Source organism: Siniperca chuatsi, linkage group LG24, assembly GCF_020085105.1.
Source record: "Siniperca chuatsi isolate FFG_IHB_CAS linkage group LG24, ASM2008510v1, whole genome shotgun sequence".
NCBI classification, from domain to species: Eukaryota; Metazoa; Chordata; class Actinopteri; order Centrarchiformes; family Sinipercidae; genus Siniperca; species Siniperca chuatsi.
Genome location: NC_058065.1, coordinates 16,224,524 through 16,243,042, shown reverse-complemented (window position 1 = coordinate 16,243,042; position 18,519 = coordinate 16,224,524). Strand labels below are relative to the sequence as shown.

Genomic DNA, 18,519 nt, shown 5'->3' with positions numbered 1-18,519 from the left:
TGCCCCCACTAAGGTAAAGGTAGTTTCCTGTATGAAAAAGCCCCATGGAGAAATGCCACACTGGTAAAAACTATTAAAAGAGCGTGTTGAAAAGCTGAATGCATGTGGCTAAAAACAAATCTCCAGGTTCATTATGACATCTATAAAGAGATACTTTGCATTTATTATTCAAAATTGAGTAGTGCAAGGCAGTCCTTCTCTGACATCATTGCAAAAAACAATAATAATGCGCATGCCTTATTAGCTACTGTTGACAGGCTGACAAACCCTCCTGTGAGCTTTTATCCACTATCCTCCTTCACTGACAAAATTCTGAAAATTTTACAAGCGGTCAGTTCCTCCATATCAAGTACTGTATTAAGGGTCAGTATTGTCCTTGCAACCAATTCAATTAGCATGACACTTTTTGATCCTATCAACCATATAACCTTGGAGGAAATTGTGCAACATTTGAAATCCTCCTGCTGCTGCCTTGACATTCTCGCTACAGGCTTTTTCAAAAATGCAAAAACTTTTAACTGCATAGCATCACATCTTCTGCAAATAGTCAACACTATGTTCACAGGCCCTGAAAACTGAAGTTATTATGCCACTCTAATAATAGACCAATCTAGGCACCTCACTAATGAACAATTACACACCCATATCAAACCTTTAATTTCTAAGTAAATTGACTGATCATTGATAAGACTGTATTTCAACAGCTTAACACCTTCCTGGCCCTAAACAACTGATGTTTTCCAGTCAAGATTTCGACCACACAACAGCATCAAGAACTGCTCTAGTTAAGGTCTTAAATTACATACACTTAAACAAAGACAGTGGAAAAGTTTCTGTCTTGGTATTATTGGATCACAGTGCTGCATTCAACGACACAGTCAACCACAACATAATACTAGACAGACTGGAAAACTGGGTGGGACTTTCTGGCACAGTGCTAAACTTATTTGAATCCTATTTTAAGGATGGACTATTTTGTGTCAATAGGTCATTACAAGGCTCCACCTCTTCTGTTCAGCATCTACATGCTCCCACTAACGCAGATTATGGAAAACAACAAAATATTGTACCACAATTATGCCGACGACACACAGATTTATATGACGGTATCACCAGGTGACTATGATCCCATAAAAGCACAGAGTAAGTGAATCAAACAAATCAATGATTGGATGTGCCACAATGGTTGTCTTTGGACTCAAAAAAGAACAATTAAAAGTCAGTGCTTAGCTTCAGTTGCCAACATTACAGACCACAAACCAAACCAGAAATCTTGTGTAGTGTGTCATGGACCTAAATTTTAACATCCACATTAAGACAAAATCAGCCTACTACCATCTTAAGAATACAACAATAATTAAAGGACTTGTGTCTCAGCAGGATTTACTGTCTTTACAGGTCTCTCTAAAAAGTCGATCAGACAGCTGCAGCTGATTCAGAACGCTGCTCCTAGAGTCCTCACTAAGACCAGTAGGGTGGATCACATCACTCCAGTTCTCAGATTTTTGCACTGGTTTCCTGTGTGTCAAAGAATTGACTTTCAGTTGGTTTATAAAGCAGTGTATGATATAGGCCCAAAATACATTTACGATCTCCTGCTTTAATCTGCTGTTTTAATCCTTTTAAATCCTATTCATGTGTGTGTTTGTGTGTGTGCGTGTGTTTGTGTGTGTGTATATATAGATTTTTTTTTCCAAGCAACCTTACCATTTATATACTTGTAATTTGCAACAGCAAATATGTTTTGAAAGAAAAAGGAATGCCACCCAGATTACGTTTTACATCAACATAATGAGGATCCAAACCGTGTTCTCTGGTATCAAAATCCTACACTTTGTACGCCCACTGCCAACCACCACCCTACAGGTTCTGTGCATTATAACAATGAATCACTTCCTGGACTGGAAAAAAACATTGCAAGTGAACATAATCCAGGCAGATATGTTGGGTCTCAGTAAATATTATAAAGAGTACGGTCTAGACCTGCTCTATAGGAAAGTGCAATGAGATAACTTCTGTTATGAATTGGCACTATATAAATAAAATTGATTTGAATTGAATTATGTTTCCTCCACAGTGTATTTGGCAAAACCATTTTGTAGTATATTAAATCATAATTTTTAGGACAAAGGGCTGAAACAAAAAAACAACAACGTATAATCAAAAAAGTCAGTGTGCATACCAAAAAACGCTGTTGTCCCACAATGCAATACATGAACAAAAGTGAGGCAGTATGGGGAATTGTCTTGGGACTTGGTAAATGGTAAGTGTACTGCATTAATATAGCGCTTCTAATGAACCCCTGCTGCAGTGAATGCATTGAATGTTCTGTGATGTGTCCCCATTTCCCCAAATTTCATCCATCTGTCTATGCAGTAGTTGGATGGTCATTTTTCATACCGTCTGTTAATTTTCTGCCTTATACTAGTTACATTTGCAAATGTTAGCGCAATATGTTTTCTAATGCCTCTACCTTTTATTTGTAAGAAGTGTTTATTATTCATTTCAATAGTATTTTTTGTTAGGCTGGTTTTTAGAGTTTCAATATTTCAGCATTTGGCCTACTTTCCTGCAGGTGTCTGTCAAACACTGTGAAGAGATTTCCCATCAGTGTTTGCATTAGGTTATCTACCTCTGTAAAAAAGAGATGGACTAATTTTCTCTGTTAAGTCAGAGCTACCCTTGATGCCAGTTAGACAGTGAGTTAAAAATAGGAAGTGTATTGTCCCATTCAATAGGCTTTACTGCAACAGTCTTAAAATAATGGCTCTGGTTAGTTAGGTTAAGGTTAAGGTTCAACCAGTGGTGACAATGACAGGATCAGTGTGGTGGTTGACCTACCTGCTGTTTGCCAGGCTGGAGGCAGGGTAAACCAGGTCAGGCATCGCTGAGGGGGAGGTGCCTACCGTCGTCATAACAACCAGTTCAGGGTCTAAGATGAAGATCTCTTCCTGGGAGATTTCTGACACATAGTTGAGATGTTCCTGATAAAACATGAAACACAGGACAGTTTCAAACAGTGAGTCCAAACAGGTATTATCAAGGCTCTGCTGTGAAGTAAAAGCTCACTACAATAGTATATAGGACATTAAACAAACAAATATCCATTTTAAGTTTCTAATTGCTACATTTATACCGGTATATGTAATTTTAGATCTTTTTCAATTTTTCTTTCCACAAAATTTACCATATCACAAGATTAAAACTTATAATATGCTTTGAAAGTGGTTGTCAGAGCTGAAAGGTAAACATGATTTGTAGTGATTGGAACAATCAGGAACAATCTCTGTGCAATAACCCTATGACAAAAACATCCATTGTACCTGTACATTTATCACATTGTTTATGTAAATATTATCACTTTTTAATCTATGCACACTGTGCATACTTTATATACTGTCAGATCCACCTACTTCATGTATATAAAGCAACCTGTTACATTAACCATATTTACATAACACTTATTTACTTTTTTTGGTTGAAGAACCTATGGCCTTGAGTAAGTACATCACAAAGACAAACTTCTCTTACACACATGGTCTTATGAAATCAAAATGATCAGTGAGTGTAGGTGCACAGGTGCTTTTATTCTGTGTGGAGCTATCTCACAGGTGGCGTGTCTAGAAATATTCATGTCACCTGACCTCAGTGGGTCAGGCCCCTTACATATTGAATAAATACAGTGGTGTGAAAAAGTGTTCGCCCCCTTCCTGATTTCTTTTTTTTTTGCATGTTCATCATACTTAAATGTTTCAGATCATCAAACAAATTTAGATATTAGTCAAAGATAACAAGTAAACACAATTCAGTTTTTAAATGAAGGTTGTTATTAAGGAAAAACAAAATCCAAACGTACATGTCCCTGTGTGAAATAGTGATTGCCCCCTAAACCTAATAACTGGTTGGGCCACCCTTAGCAGCAACAACTGCAATCAAGCATTTGCGATAACTTGCAATAAGTCTTTTACAGCGCTGTGGAGGAATTTTTCATCTTTGCAGAATTGTTGTAATTCAGCCACATTGGAGGGTTTTCGAGCATGAACTGCCTTTTAAAGGTCATGCCACAGCATCTCAATAGGATTCAGCTCAGGATTTTGACTAGGCCACTCCAAAGTCCTCATTTTGTTCTTCTTATAAGAAATCAGTTAGGGGGCAAACACTTTTTCACACTGTTACGGACAGATCAGGCCGGAGACACAAGGAGAATCGTGAGTGCTTTATTTAAACACAAACAACGTGGATTTGGGTATGGTGGGAAAGCTACTGTTCATAAGTCTGGATTAGACGGAGATCTGGAGCGGAGTGGGAAGTCCAGACGAGAAGCTCGACTCGAGCCAGGAGACTGACGTAACTCCCACAGAAGACGAGAGAAACACGGAGACTGGAGCTGGTGTGAACACTCACGGGAGACTGGAGATACACGGAGACTGGAGTTGGTGTGAACACTCACGGGAGACTGGAGAAACACGGAGACTGGAGCTGGAGTGAACCACACGGAGGACAGAAACACGATGGAGCCAGGGAAGAGGTACTGAAGAGCGGTTGCAGGGAATAGTTAGGTTTAGACGAGGTGAGTCCAAATTGTTCTTAGGCTACAGGGGAACTAACGTTCTGTCCTTCACCATGAACGAGACCGGACACTGACTGAGGTGAGGAGCTGGGTATATATAGGGAGTAGAGTGGCTGATTATGTGCAGGTGTGCGATGGGTGACAGGTGCTGGGAATTAATAATCAGGTGAGGGAGTGCAGAGTGAAGGGGAGTCTGAAGTGCGAAGTGACAGGACGAGAACAAGACAGACTGTGACACACACCACTGTAACTATATTTAGAGAGTCTTCACACAATAGACAAATAACATCCAGTGAAGTTTAATTAGGTGAGATAGACTTACCTGTGCTCTGTCTATCCTGTAGAAACGATCGGCTGTTGTAGCTAAAAAGACAAACAGAAACACAGTGTTAATCAATGAAATATTATCTGTGGTGATAGAAAACCTTGTCCTTAAATTCAGCTGATTTAAAGCAGATTCTTGCAGTCACTAAAAGTTCTGGCCAAAAAGAAAATAACTTTCATCATTGTTAAATTGTACATGGGTGGGCTCCCCACTGCTGCAGCAATTATACTGAGAACTGTGTTTGTGACAACCTGCAGTGTAACAAGACAAGGCAGTATCATCACACTGTGAAAAAGCACAGTCAGTCAATCTGTCTGTCACACCATAAAATAATGGGATTTTACACTAGTATATAGGAGAGAACAAATATGATTTGTGAGGACTGAATTGGTGACCAGTGTTATTTAAATGTGGGTTTTCTAGCAGCTTTCTGGCTTTCCTTTGTTGGATTTTTTTATGTTCATGTAATGTGTTCGACTGCTATTAAAGTGAGACTTTTCATCTTTGCCAGTAAGACCATTTTAACAATGGTCTAAAAAATATGAAAATTATTCATCTTAGATAACTAATTCTAATGTTGATTAATGAACACTGTCCTTGATAAATAAATACGAAAACATAATGCAACAGAAATACAGTGACGGAGACTAAAGTCTAAAGATCTCAGTATGCTGCAAATGAAGGTTGCACGTTTTGTGACCCAAACTTCCAGAAATTTAAACTTTCCACCATGGAAAGGGACTTTCAGACACAAACAATCCAACAAGCACTTTTGTTGAAGCTTACAAAGACCTTAATTGACACTAGTGATAGTGGATCAGGGTAGGGAGTGAGAGAGGGGCATGACATGCAACTACATTGCCACCTATACCCCAGTCCTTAGCTTCCACAATAAGTGAGGAAAAAAGTCAGGGATAATCAGAATTTGGTTTCTTTCTTGCATGATAATCAATAGATCACCGATTCTGATATGGAGCATGGCTGTCCTCTACAGAGGTAATACTGCAGACATCAAGTAAAATTTATTTCTATAGCACATTTAAAACAACATGAGCTGATCAAATTTCTTTACAATACATATGCATAAAAAAACAGATCATTAGAGCAACAATCAACAACAAATAAATCATGTGTATACCCAGGCAGAGAGCAATTAAAAACCGAAGAAAAGAGGTGGGCCTTGAGCTGTGCTTTAAATAACAGGGTCAAGGGGACAGATCTGATTTGGTGGGACAGACTGGGGCCCACAACTGCAAAGGCACGGTCAGTCACCCTTGAGCTTCTGCCGAGCCCGAGGGACAACCATAAGTGACTGGTTAGTGGACCTGAGTGACCTAGTTGGGGAATAAGGGGTTAAAAGGTCAAATAGGTAAGGGGGAGCCAATCAATGAAGTGCTTTGTATACGTATATGTGTTGAAAATAACTCTAAAACTGACAGGAAGCCAGTAGAGGGAGGCAAGTACAGCGGAAATATGCTCATGCTTACAGGAACCAGATATTCAGAATTTTTATCTGAATTCTCAGAGTTTTTATTAAGTTTAGTCCTTAAAACACATAAAAAAAACACATAAATTATTGTAAGTGATTTCAATATTCATGTGGACACTGAAAATAATAGCCTCAGTACTGCGTTTATCTCATTATTAGATTCGATTGGCTTTTGTCAGAGTGTACATAAACACTCTTACTGTTTTAACAACACCCTCGACCTTATTCTGGTATATGGCATTAAAATTGAATTTGAATTTAATAGTCTTTCCACAGAATCCTTTATTATCGGACCATTATTTAATAACTGTTATTACTGAACTACACGCCATGTCTATCTGATAGTGCTACAGATAAAATTTAAGGAAGTGATCCCATTTGCATTTAATTCGGTGCTATGTCTCAATATAAAAGAGGACTCCTATGCTAATTTCAGCCCCTCCCAAATTGACCATCTTGTTGATAGTGCTGCAGGCTCACTGCGAATGACACTCGATTCGATTACTCCTCTAAAAAAGAAGATAATAAAACAAAGAAGGTTAGCTTCATGGTATAACCCCCAAACCCGCAAATTAAAGCAAACATTGCGAAAACTTGAAAGGAAATGGCATTCCAACAACCTGGAAGAATCTTGTTTACTCTGGCAAGATAGTCTGAAAACATATAGGAAAGCCCTCCGTTTCTTTTCAGCACTGTAGCCAGGCTGACAGAGAATCACAGCTCCTTTGAGCCATGTATTCCTGTAGCCCTCAATAGTAACGACTTCATGAGCTTCTTTAATGATAAAAATTTAACTATCAGAGAAAAAATTCATCACGTCCTGCCCTCAACAGGTACCGATTTATCTTCAATCACAGCAACCTTAGAAACAACTATTAAACCTGATATATATTTTGACTGCTTTGCTCCTATCGACGTTCTTCAACCAACTTCAACAATAAATTCATCTAAGCCATCAACCTGTCTCTTAGACCCCATTCCAACTAGACTCCATAAAGACGTTTTACCCTTAGTTAGCACTTCTTTATGGGAACATTCAATTGGCCTTAAAGGAATCACACTAAGCTGGTTTATCCTATCAGAGCAATCTCAGTTTGTACATGATAACGGTGAGTCCTCCGTGCACGGCAAAGTTAGTCACAGAGTTCCACAAGGTTATGTGCTTGGAGCGATTCTATTCACCTTATATATGCTCCCTTTAGGCAATATTATTAGGAAACACTCCATAAACTTTCATTGTTATGCGGATGATGCCCAATTATATCTAACAATCAATCCAGCTGAAACTAACTAACTAGCTAAACCTCAAGCATGCCTTAAGGACATAAAACCTGGATGCCCTGCAATTTTCTGATGTTAAACTCTGACAAAACTGAAGTTATTGTACTTGGCCCCAAACACCTACGAGACACATTATCTAAAGATATAGTTGCTCTAGATGCTATTGCCCTGTTAGGGCTGGCTTGGGTGAATCCTGAGATATGCTGCTATAGGCCTAGACTGCCGGGAGACTTCCCATGATGCACCTCTCTCCTCTCCCCTTCTCTCCTTCTCCATCTTTATGCATTTTTATTCCATTAATGCATGTTACTAACTTGACGTGTTCTCTTTCCCATAGTTTTGTGCTTTCTCGTCTCTCTCCTCTCTCCTTCTGTTGCTTTCAGTAGCTATTTCTACCTCCGGAGCTGCAGAGACTGGACCTGTGGCCCCGGTGTTCCTGCTCGGCAGCGGCTGCTAAAGTTGTTGCTATAGGCTTTGTTACTATTATTGTCATTACTATTCCTATGACTATCATTCCTTTATTAATATTACCACTACCATTACATTATTACTATTTTAAAATTCTAGGGTGGAATTTGCATTGTGCTTTCCTCTCCTCCACCCCCTTCTCTCTCTCTCTCTCTCTCTCTCTCTCTCTCTCTCTCTCTCAAAACCTAACACGTCAGTGGCAGATGGCCACCCACCATTGAGTCTGGTTCTGTCCAAGGTTTCTGCCTGTTAAAAGGAAGTTTTTTCTTGCCACTTTCGCCAAGTGCTTGCTCATGGTGGGATTTGTTGCATCTCTGTAAATAATATTATAAAGAGTACGGTCTAGATCTGCTCTATGGGAAAAGTGTAATGAGATAACTTGTGTTATGAACTGGAGCTATATAAATAAAATTGAATTGAACTGAATTATATATCTCACAGCAGCATTCTGCCTAAATACTCGTTATGCGCACATGCTTTTTCTATACGACCAGTGGGCTGCACAGCCAAGACACCATTCTAAAAACTTGTTCACTATGTAATTACTCAATCTGGAATCAAGTATGTTATGAGAATACTCAATCTGTAAAAAAAAAAAACCTAAAAAACACCATCCCTACTTAACTAACTACAAACTAAGTATGCACTGTGCAGCTGTATAATGTAGAAACATCATAAGTATTAAAGGACTCAGAAACCTCAGAAGCTAAAAACTTGATCAGGAAGAGAAATTGTCTTATTGTCACTGTAAAGAGCAACATTGAGTGAAATGTACTTTTAATTAATCCATAGGATCACAATATAACTGATCACCTGCTTACTACACTTCTTCAAACACTTCTCCCTTCTCTCTCTTTCAGCTAGCAATCTTTGTTTGACTCCAGTTCTCTGCTAAATTCCACCAAGACTCTACACAAGCAGAGGTACGTACAGTATGTGTGTGTAGGTTTGTGTGTTTGTGAATGCATGTACAACATTGTGGTTTTTCCCTGTAATATTTTTGGCAAGCTGCTGCTGTATGAGATTAATATTCATGACATTCACCAATAAACAGGATCTGATGGAACTATGCTTTATGTTATTTTGAGGGAGTACTAGCGCAGAAACCTATGCTTTGCAGTTGCTATAAACACTTTATTACCACATAAGTTAGTCTGTAAATTATTTTATAAATGGCAGGTCAAAAAACCCAAACACCCAGCCCAAACATAAGCTTTGTACCCTGATGGTGTACAGCTTTTGCAAAAATATAAAAAGAGGTCAGCGGCCCACTATTATTAATGGTGGGGTCATTTCAGGAAAGGTCATCAAATTCAATGCTAAAAAATGTTGTTTAGGGGTTTTTCTCTGCTGTTAAACCAATGAAAAAAAACAACAACAAAAAACATTGAGTCTGGTTCTGTCCAAGGTTTCTGCCTTCTTAAAGGAAGTTTTTCCTTGCCACTGTCGCCAAATGCTTGCTCATGGTGGGATTTGTTGGGCCTCCGTTATGATTTGGCGCTATATAAATAAAATTGAATTGAATTGAATGGCACATTTTTTACCATAAAGACAACATGAGGGCCAAATACTGTGTGACAGGTGTCGCTGATGCTTGCAGTGTTACGGACAGAGAGGCAGGATACACCGATATGGAAACAGATGTATGTTTATTAGATTACAGCCAGAGCAGACAGGCATGCAGGTACGGAGAAGGGGAATCCCGCTGGAGTGGAATGGAGTGGGTACTATGCTGGAGTAGGATGGAGTGGGGAACACGCTGGAGTAGGATGAAGAGGAATACACGCTGGAGTAGGAACATGCTGGAGTGAAGACAGGATGGAGTGGAAGAACGCTGGAGTGGAAACACACTGGAGTGGAAACACACTGGAGTAGAATCACAGTGGTAGTAGAATGTAGGAGTCACGAAGAATCCCATCCTTAGTTCAACAAGGTCAGACAACTGACTGAGGTGAGTGCTGAGCCTTTTATCCTGGCTGTGATTAGGTGCTGATGGGGAACAGGAGTGTGATAGGGAGGCAGGTGTGTATGATTAACTGATGGTGGAGCCTGGCGTATCCATGACATTACCCTCCCCGCCAACGTGGTGGTCGTCCCTGGTTGGGCATGTGTGGAGCTCACCACATGAGGTCCGTAACAAAGATCAAAACCATCTAGAGGCCTGCCGGCGGCGAAGGCTGAGGGTCCCTGGAGATTGGCGGCGAAGACAGAGACCCTCTGAAAGCCGGCGGTGAAGGCAGAGACCCTCTGGAGGCCGACAGCGTAGGCGGAATCCTTCTGGAGGCCGAAGGTGAAGGCGGACACCTTCTGGAGGCCGGCGGCGAAGGCGGAACCCATCTGGAGGCCAGCAGCGAAGGCGGAACCCATCTGGAGGCCAGCGGCATAGGCCAGCAGACGGTTCAGCAGCGGTTCAGCAGCGTGCTGCAGTCCAGCAGACGGTTCAGCTGAGTGCTGCGGTCCCACCAGGACAGGAGGCGGCTGTTATCCAACGGTGACTAGAGATGGCTGCTGCTGCGATCCTGCGGTAACAAGGGATTGGTGCTGCTGCAATCCAGCCGGGAAAAGAGGTGACTGCGATCTAGCAGGGAGTCTGGGAGCGGGGAGCGGCTGCGATCCAGCAGGGAGTCTGGGAACTGAGAGCTGGTGCGCCACGGCGCAGGAACTGGTGGCGGCAGTGGAGTTGGAGGGCTGCTGGGCAGCGGTGTAGGCAAGCAGCTGGGCAGTGGTGCAGGCAAGCAGCTGGGCAGGTTAGTAGGCTGTTGACTGGCAGGCCGGGGTGCAGGCTGATGACTGGCAGGTTGGGGTGCAGGCTGATGAGTGGCAGGTCAGGGTGTCGGCTGATGACTGGTGGGCCGGGGTGCAGGCTGATGACTGGCAGGCCGGAGTGTCAACTGATGACTGGCAGACCGGAGTGCAATCTGGTGACTGCGTGGACCACCTCAAGTCAGGCGGGAGCCCCGTTATGGTTTTGAAACCTTGGGCTACTTATCTAGTGCCAATGGATACAGCCACAGGATGCTGTTGCAGTCCTCCGCCGAGCCAAAGAAGGGCGCCGATCTGGCCCTGGGCATGGCGTAACCCTTGGTGACGGAGCAACTGCGGAAGTGACGGAAGTGATGGGTAGAGTGGTTGTGGGTGGATTGGTGGAGAGTATCGCCAGAGACAATCCACCCGCTCTTGAAAGGGGTCCGTGGAGCTTGGGCTGTAATCTTTCGGTATAGGTCAGACCTTCGGTTACGGACAGAGAGGCAGGAGACACTGGACACCGATATGGAAACAGATGTATGTTTATTTGATTACAGCCAGAGCAGACAGGCATGCAGGTACAGAGAAGGGGAATTCTGCTGGAGTGTGATAGGGAGCAGGTGTGTATGATTAACTGATGGTGGAACCTGTTGTATCTGTGGTATGCACGGACCCAGTATGTATACTCTGCAGGGCTAAATACCATTAGGACTATGAGGAAGTTGTTATAGAGTTATTATATAATATATATTGTGATTTGTGTGACATTTTAATAGATTCATGATGGATTCAATTAAATGCAGTAATAATTATCCTATTGGGTGTTCAGACTTTTACAAGCTGTTGCAACAAAAAAGTCACCAAGCCAGTTCATATAGAATTGGCTTGGTTGCAATGGTTAAGGGGGGCACCAAATTGTGTAGGTGCAATCAATTAAATTTGGAATGAATACATTCCTCAGGGGTAACACTCTTAAAGAAGAGAAAATTAAAGTCAATTAATTGATTCAGTCTCATAAAATATATTCAATTCAATGTATTTATATAGCACCAATTCATAACAAAAGTTATCTCATTGCACTTTTCCTATAGAGCAGGTCTAGACCGTACTCTTTATAATATTATTTACAGAGACCCAACAAATCCCACTATCAATTTGGAACTCTGATTAATAATTAAATTAATAACTGTAACCAAAATCACCATCAATAGCTAGTAGGTTGCAGGATTTGGAGTTCTACATAGAAGAGGTTGGCATATCATTCACTCTTGTGCAACATTAAAAAAAACAGCATAATTATGCACAAGCCTTTCTTAAAAGATAAACAAAAGCAAAAACACACAATATGAAATCTAATTCTAAATGCAATAAGCTACAGAACAAAGGGTGCATGTGTGTGTGTGTGTGTGTGTGTGTGTGTGTGTGTGTGTGTGTGTGTGTGAACCAAAATGGCTGCTTGGATTCAAAATGGTGGCTTAGGCCGATGTCGCATGTTGTCAGAGAAAGAAAAGTTAACTCAAAATGGCAGCGAGGCCACGTGACGTTAAAAATAGGAAACTAATTCAAAATGGCAGCTAAGGCCATTTGACATAAAACAAAAGGAACTAACTCAAAATAGCGGCTGAGACAGATATGCCGAGTTCGGTATCTCTGCAGACTGGAGACTTTGAATGGGAGGGGTAACTGTCAATCATTTTTTAATTTGGCCAATCAGAGGTCAATCCTCTGTCAATCAAAAATTAATTCCACCAATATGCCACCTGAACCAGTTATCAATCACTTTTTAATTCAACTAATCATCTTTCTCATAGGGAGAAGGGAATTGGAGGTTCACCACACAACTGACCTCGTTTGTTAATGTTTAGATCCAAAGTTTTCAGATCTAGTCAAAGGATCAAAGTATCAACAGACAGCAATGTTTTTAATCAACATTTTAAAGTAGAAGTAGAGAACTTTTGATCATAACAGAATATAGTAACTTTCACCACTCCTCATTTTAGAAATCACATGTCATAGGTTTATTAGAATAGCATTTGTTGGAAAGCTAGAAGCTGGTGGCTAATGAGCTACCACATGCTGTATGCAATAAATTTCAAGCTAATGTTAGCTAACTCACTAACCTTTATTGGAAATTCTAGTAGTAAGCTAACAGGCTAGAAAAGCAGTGGAAACCGGAAACAGTATAGCAGACAGCATTAGCTAGCGCTAGCTAGTTGAAAAGCTGTCTGTACAAAACAAATGATGGATGGAGCATGAGTTGTTTGTGTACCTCCGCCTTATAATACTGTGAAATGATTCGCTGAATTAAAAAGTGATTGACAACTATTCAGGCGGCGTATTGGTGAAATAAGTTTTTGACTGACAATGGATTGTAAGCCTCTGATTGGCCAAATAAAAAAATATTGACAGTTACCAAGCCCTCTCAAAGTCTCCGGTCTGCAGAGACACAAACATGGATATGCCAGCATGGCCTTAGACAAAGAAAGTTCATTCAAAATGGCAGCCAAGGCCATGTTTGAAAAAGAGTGTGGATCTGTTAAAGGTCCAATCAGAGTGTATGTGTGTGATCGGTGTAGGATTATAGTGCCCAGTTAAAAGAGAGTTAATTAGCATGTAAAGATTCTGTCTGTGTTAAGCATAACATTAACTAACATCAGCTTAGCATGTGGCTACCAAATCCTTACAGGGGGAAGCAGATCACAATAATAAAACTCAATGAACTAAATCAATAAATATACTGTACATTGACAAAAGTAACACAGTACTGTGCTTAGCCGTGTAGTCTGCTATGCTATGTTATGCCCAGTTATATGCTCAGTGGTTACGTTACCAGTCGGTAAAGGAAGAAGTTGCTTTTGCATACTGCTCCGTTTGCTGGCAGTTTTGTGGTGGATTAGCCAAGCTGGAAAGAATTGTGGTTCCGGGAAAAGTCCTTGCTGTGGAGATGGAGGAAGCCGGTCGCTACGTCTGTTCTCCTTACAGTTAGCTCGGCGCTAACTTCCTTAGTTGCTTCTTAAAGTTAGCTGGCAGACTTTGTGTAGTAGCCATTGGCACTAACTAAGCTTTGTTACAGAAATCTTACACAGGCTCTCGAAGTGCTGCTTTAGATCAGAGAGAGAGTTCAGTTCTGCTGTGTGTCTGCTGGTTAGCAGGCCACACTGAGAGGGAGACACCAGCAGCTGTCTGCTACAGTAAATAATTCTAGAAGAAGAGAGACAGAACAATCGTAGCTGATCCTTTTATTGACCTGGTGACATCACAGGTCAGACTGACCAATGGTGGCTGGGTCCATGGGGGGTGTTCACAAGTGTGAAGTCTGGAGGATTGTGGGAAACTGAGTTCTATAGCTTTCCTTTGTTTACAGAAGAAAACAACATGCAGTCTCATAATAAAAAGTTCAGTTAAAGTCCCACAAATGAACAAATTCGTCTGTGGAGTGCCAGTGGTCCCAACAAAGAGATGAATAACATTTAAAAATGCTATGATAGAGTCAGCTGGCAATGTGGGTTTCAAGTCCAAATGTTACATAAACTGATGGTTGTAAGTTGGGCAAATACAGGCTGAGTGAATTTGTCCTTGATTTAAAGAATTGTTCTGATATTACTTCAGATAGGAATACGTTAGGACTTATTTGAAGCTGACAACAAAAGCTTCCTTCCTGGGGAGAAGCGCTATTGAGGTAAGAGAGTCCAAGTAGTGGAAAAACTGATGAAAGAGTAAATTATTACCCATGTGTCTTACTTACAGTCAAGGAAACACCACTTTGGAGATAATCTCTGTGAGGAAAGAATCTTTGGCTTGGCTGCCTCCTCCTGAATGACAAACAGACAGAACAGTTAGATTACAGAGCAGGAGATAACTGGCTAACAGTAGAACAGGAGATCAGCTGATGGGAGGATGGAACTTTTTGTTAATAGTGGTCCATCTATTTATAGAACAGAAGGACCACCAAGCTGACAGAATAGTTCCAAGGGAAGAAAATAAGAAGAAATAGATGGATGAAACAGAAGGTTTGGCTTCTTTGGTTAGGAGACCTAGTGTGAGATTGCGGGTCAACAACACAGTATGGCACTATTTAGTGAGTGGTGAGGAAAGGGCTGGCAATCCTCAGTGATGTATCACATTTGGTGGTGAATATGAGTTGTTAACATCAGGACAAACATAAAGGTTACCGCCCTCACCGACTACCCATGCTCAAAGATAAACGAGACATACCTTCCAGTATAACTCTGTTATATAAATCCTTGTGACATGATAGTTGTGTCACTTGCATTTTGTCGTACTTGATTTTTGATTGCTGGTGAAAGGAATTTCCAAAAGGATAATAAAAGTGGCAGAAATAGTAAACCTGTGTGGATCAAAGGCCTCTGGACCCAGAGACAAATTCCATAAATCTGAAATGTGTGCAAATGCAGTATCTCGATCTGAGTGAATAAATGATAGCCTAGTGTAAAATAAATAACAAATGTAACATGTCAATAACCCCAGGCACTAGTGAATGATAGTCAGGCTGCATAGTGTGAATGACTTAATCTCATTCTCGCTAAACAGCCTGACAACAAGCTTATTTTACAAATTATCAACTGACATAGGCCCAAATTCCTGACTGACCCAGATGAAGACAATCTTTAAGGTTAAATCTTTCATCAGCTACTTTGATCTTTATAGCAGCTCTTGAAAAAAGAATAACAAAATACTGAGGGAACTGGGCCTGTTAATTAGGTTGTTAAACTGCTGATCCTTCAGATTTTCCCCTTAAATACTGAAGACATTTTTGGGTCACTGTCATTTTTTTGTAGCCAATTCCAAAAAATGCATCCCATTCTGTAAAGGCTTCTCTATATAATAATAATAATAATAATACATTTATTTATATAGCTCCTTTCAAGAGCAGATGTCACAAAGTGCTTTACAACAACAACAATAGAGAAAAAGCAAGAGACAGAGCAACAGACAATAAATACAGATGACCAGCTAAAAACCACTAACTCCCCCACAATATTCACTGGATCACACAGGAACTCACAGGAAATTATGCACTCATGGCACTGTCCATGAATGTGAAGATAAAGTTGGTGGCTAGCCTGCTATCTTCTAATGTTAGCCTAAAATGGAACCCAAATTTATGCTGTATTTTTGTCATGCCAAGGTGCGTTCTCTGAAACAGGGCAAAGAAGTGTGGAGCTCATAGCAGGAAGTTCAGGCAGGAACGTAAAGGTATTAGATCATAGGGGGCGGGGTAGTCGAGCAGGTCGTCCACTAATCACTGGGTTGATCCTCAGCTCCTCCTGTCCACATGTTGAAGTGTCCTCGGGCAACACACTGAGCCCCAAATTGCTCCTGATTGTGAGGCCAGCACCTTGCTTTGTAGCTTGCTGACATCAGTCTGAGTGTGTGTGTGTGAATGGGTGAATGAGACGCAAATTGTACTAAAAGCTCTACTAAAGCTCTTTGGATAAAAGCGCTTCAGTATATTAATGCAATCATTTACCATTCATTCACTCGACCCACATCAGCTGATCATTAGCTTCCAGATGCATTCACATCACAGAGTGGACTAGTTAAATGTCCAGCACCACCAGCGACACCCCATTTGTTATTTCTTTTAAGCTTATTCACTGACTGTACCATACTGCTCCAAGGTTTACTAATAAACTTGATAATTTCGAAAACCACATTCACTCATTCAAACTGCAAACTTGTGATGTCTGTGACCACATAGCCATGATCTTTGAAGTAATGATTCTGCATTCTGCTCCTTTTCTACATTAATATTTTACCATTAGGCTAGATTACCCAAAAATACAATTTAAATTTTTACTGTTAAGGTAAGGACACACAGATTTGCCTACCTTTACTGCTTAATACAGTGGTGTGCAAAAGTGTTTGCCCCCTTCCTGATTTCTTATTTTTTTGCATGTTTGTCACACTTAAATGTTTCAGATCATCAAACTAATTTAAATATTAGTCAAAGATAACACAAGTAAACACAATATGCAGTTTTTAAATGAAGGTTGTTATTATTAAGGGAAAACAAAATCCAAACCTACATGGCCATGTGTGAAATAGTGATTGCCCCCTAAATTTTAATAACTGGTTGGGCCACCCTTAGCAGCAACAACTGCAATCAAGCGCTTGCGATAACTTGCAAGGAATCTTTTACAGCGCTGTGGAGGAATTTTGGCTCACTCATCTTTGCAGAATTGTTGTAATTCAGCCACATTGGAGGGTTTTTGAGCATAAACTGCCTTTTTAAGGTCATGCAACAGCATCTCAATAGGATTCAGGTCAGACTTTGACTAGGCCACTTCAAAGTCTTCATTTTGTTCTTTTTCGTCTGTCAGCATCACTAGAATGCTGTATCGAATTCACATCTGAATCCATATAAGTTTCGGCTATTATGCAACACATGTTGAATAAACATTCACAAACAGTTTGCTCAACTTATCTCCACTAGGCCACTTCAAAGTCTTAATTTTGTTCTTCTTCAGCCATTCAGAGACCCCACAACAACATCCAAAGAACTGCAGGCCTCACTTGCCTCAGTTAAGGTCAGTGTTCATGACTCCACCATAAGAAAGAGACTGGGCAAAAATGGCCTGCTTGGCAGAGTTCCAAGACGAAAACCACTGCTGAGCAAAAAGAACATTAAGGCTCGTTTCATTTTTGCCAGAAAACATCTTGATGATCCCCAAGACTTATGGGAAAATACTCTGGACTGACGAGAGAAAAGTTTAACTTTTTGGAAGGTGTGTGTCCCATCACATCTGGCATAAAAGTAACACCGCATTTCAGAAAAAGAACATCTTACCAACAGTAAAATATGGTGGTGGTAGTGTGATGGTCTGGGGCTGTTTTGCTGCTTCAGGACCTGGAAGACTTGCTGTGATAAATGGAACCATGAATTCTGCTGTCTACCAAAAACTCCTGAAGGAGAATGTCCGGCCATCTGTTTGTGACCTCAAGCTGAAGTGAACTTGGGTTCTGCAGCAGGACAATGGCAAGTCCATCTCTGAATGGCTGAAGAAGAACAAAATGAAGACTTTGGAGTGGCCTAGTCAAAGTCCTGACCTGACTCCTATTGAGATGCTGTTGCATGACCTTAAAAAGGCAGTTCATGCTCGAAAACCCTCCAATGTGGCTGAATTACAATTCTGCAAAGATGAGTGGGCCAAAATTCCTCCACAGCGCTGTAAAAGATTCCTTGCAAGTTATCACAAGCGCTTGATTGCAGTTGTTGCTGCTAAGGGTGGCCCAACCAGTTATTAGGTTTAGGGGGCAATCACTTTTTCACACATGGCCATATAGGTTTGTTTTCCCTTAATAATAACAACCTTCATTAAAAAATGCATATTGTGTTTACTTGTGTTATCTTTGACTAATATTTAAATTAGTTTGATGATCTGAAACATTTAAGTGTGACAAACATGCAAAAAAATAAGAATTCAGGAAGGGGGCAAACACTTTTGCACACCACTGTACCACTGATTACTACGATAATCTAATATCCCATTCATACAGAAGACATGCATATGATGGTCTACTGAAAGTGCATTCAACCTGTGTTGGACCCATTTAAATGAAACCACTGTCAAAGGTTTATCTCTGATTGATGCCATTAGAGACTCCAGTCAACAGTGT

The 18,519-nt window shown here is 40.7% G+C and overlaps 1 protein-coding gene across 21 annotated transcripts in view; it reads right to left on the bottom strand.

The window, feature by feature from the left end:
* LOC122872195 (diacylglycerol kinase zeta-like) overlaps window positions 1-18,519 on the bottom strand; it is a 172,020-nt gene that overhangs the window by 46,539 nt on the left and 106,962 nt on the right. For 19 of the 21 annotated variants that reach the window (XR_006377047.1, XR_006377048.1, XM_044188106.1 and 16 more), the window contains 3 exons: window positions 14,624-14,690; window positions 4,893-4,933; window positions 2,842-2,984 (listed from right to left, as the gene is read on the bottom strand). Coding sequence is in view for 19 of the 21 variants with exons in the window: in XM_044188106.1 (XP_044044041.1) it covers window positions 2,842-2,984; window positions 4,893-4,933; window positions 14,624-14,690 (251 nt within the window). In the remaining 2 variants the exon portion in view is untranslated. Of the gene's footprint in view, window positions 1-2,841; window positions 2,985-4,201; window positions 4,457-4,892; window positions 4,934-14,623; window positions 14,691-18,519 lie in introns of those variants that run through there. The other 2 variants (XM_044188103.1, XM_044188105.1) reach the window with 1 other exon arrangement.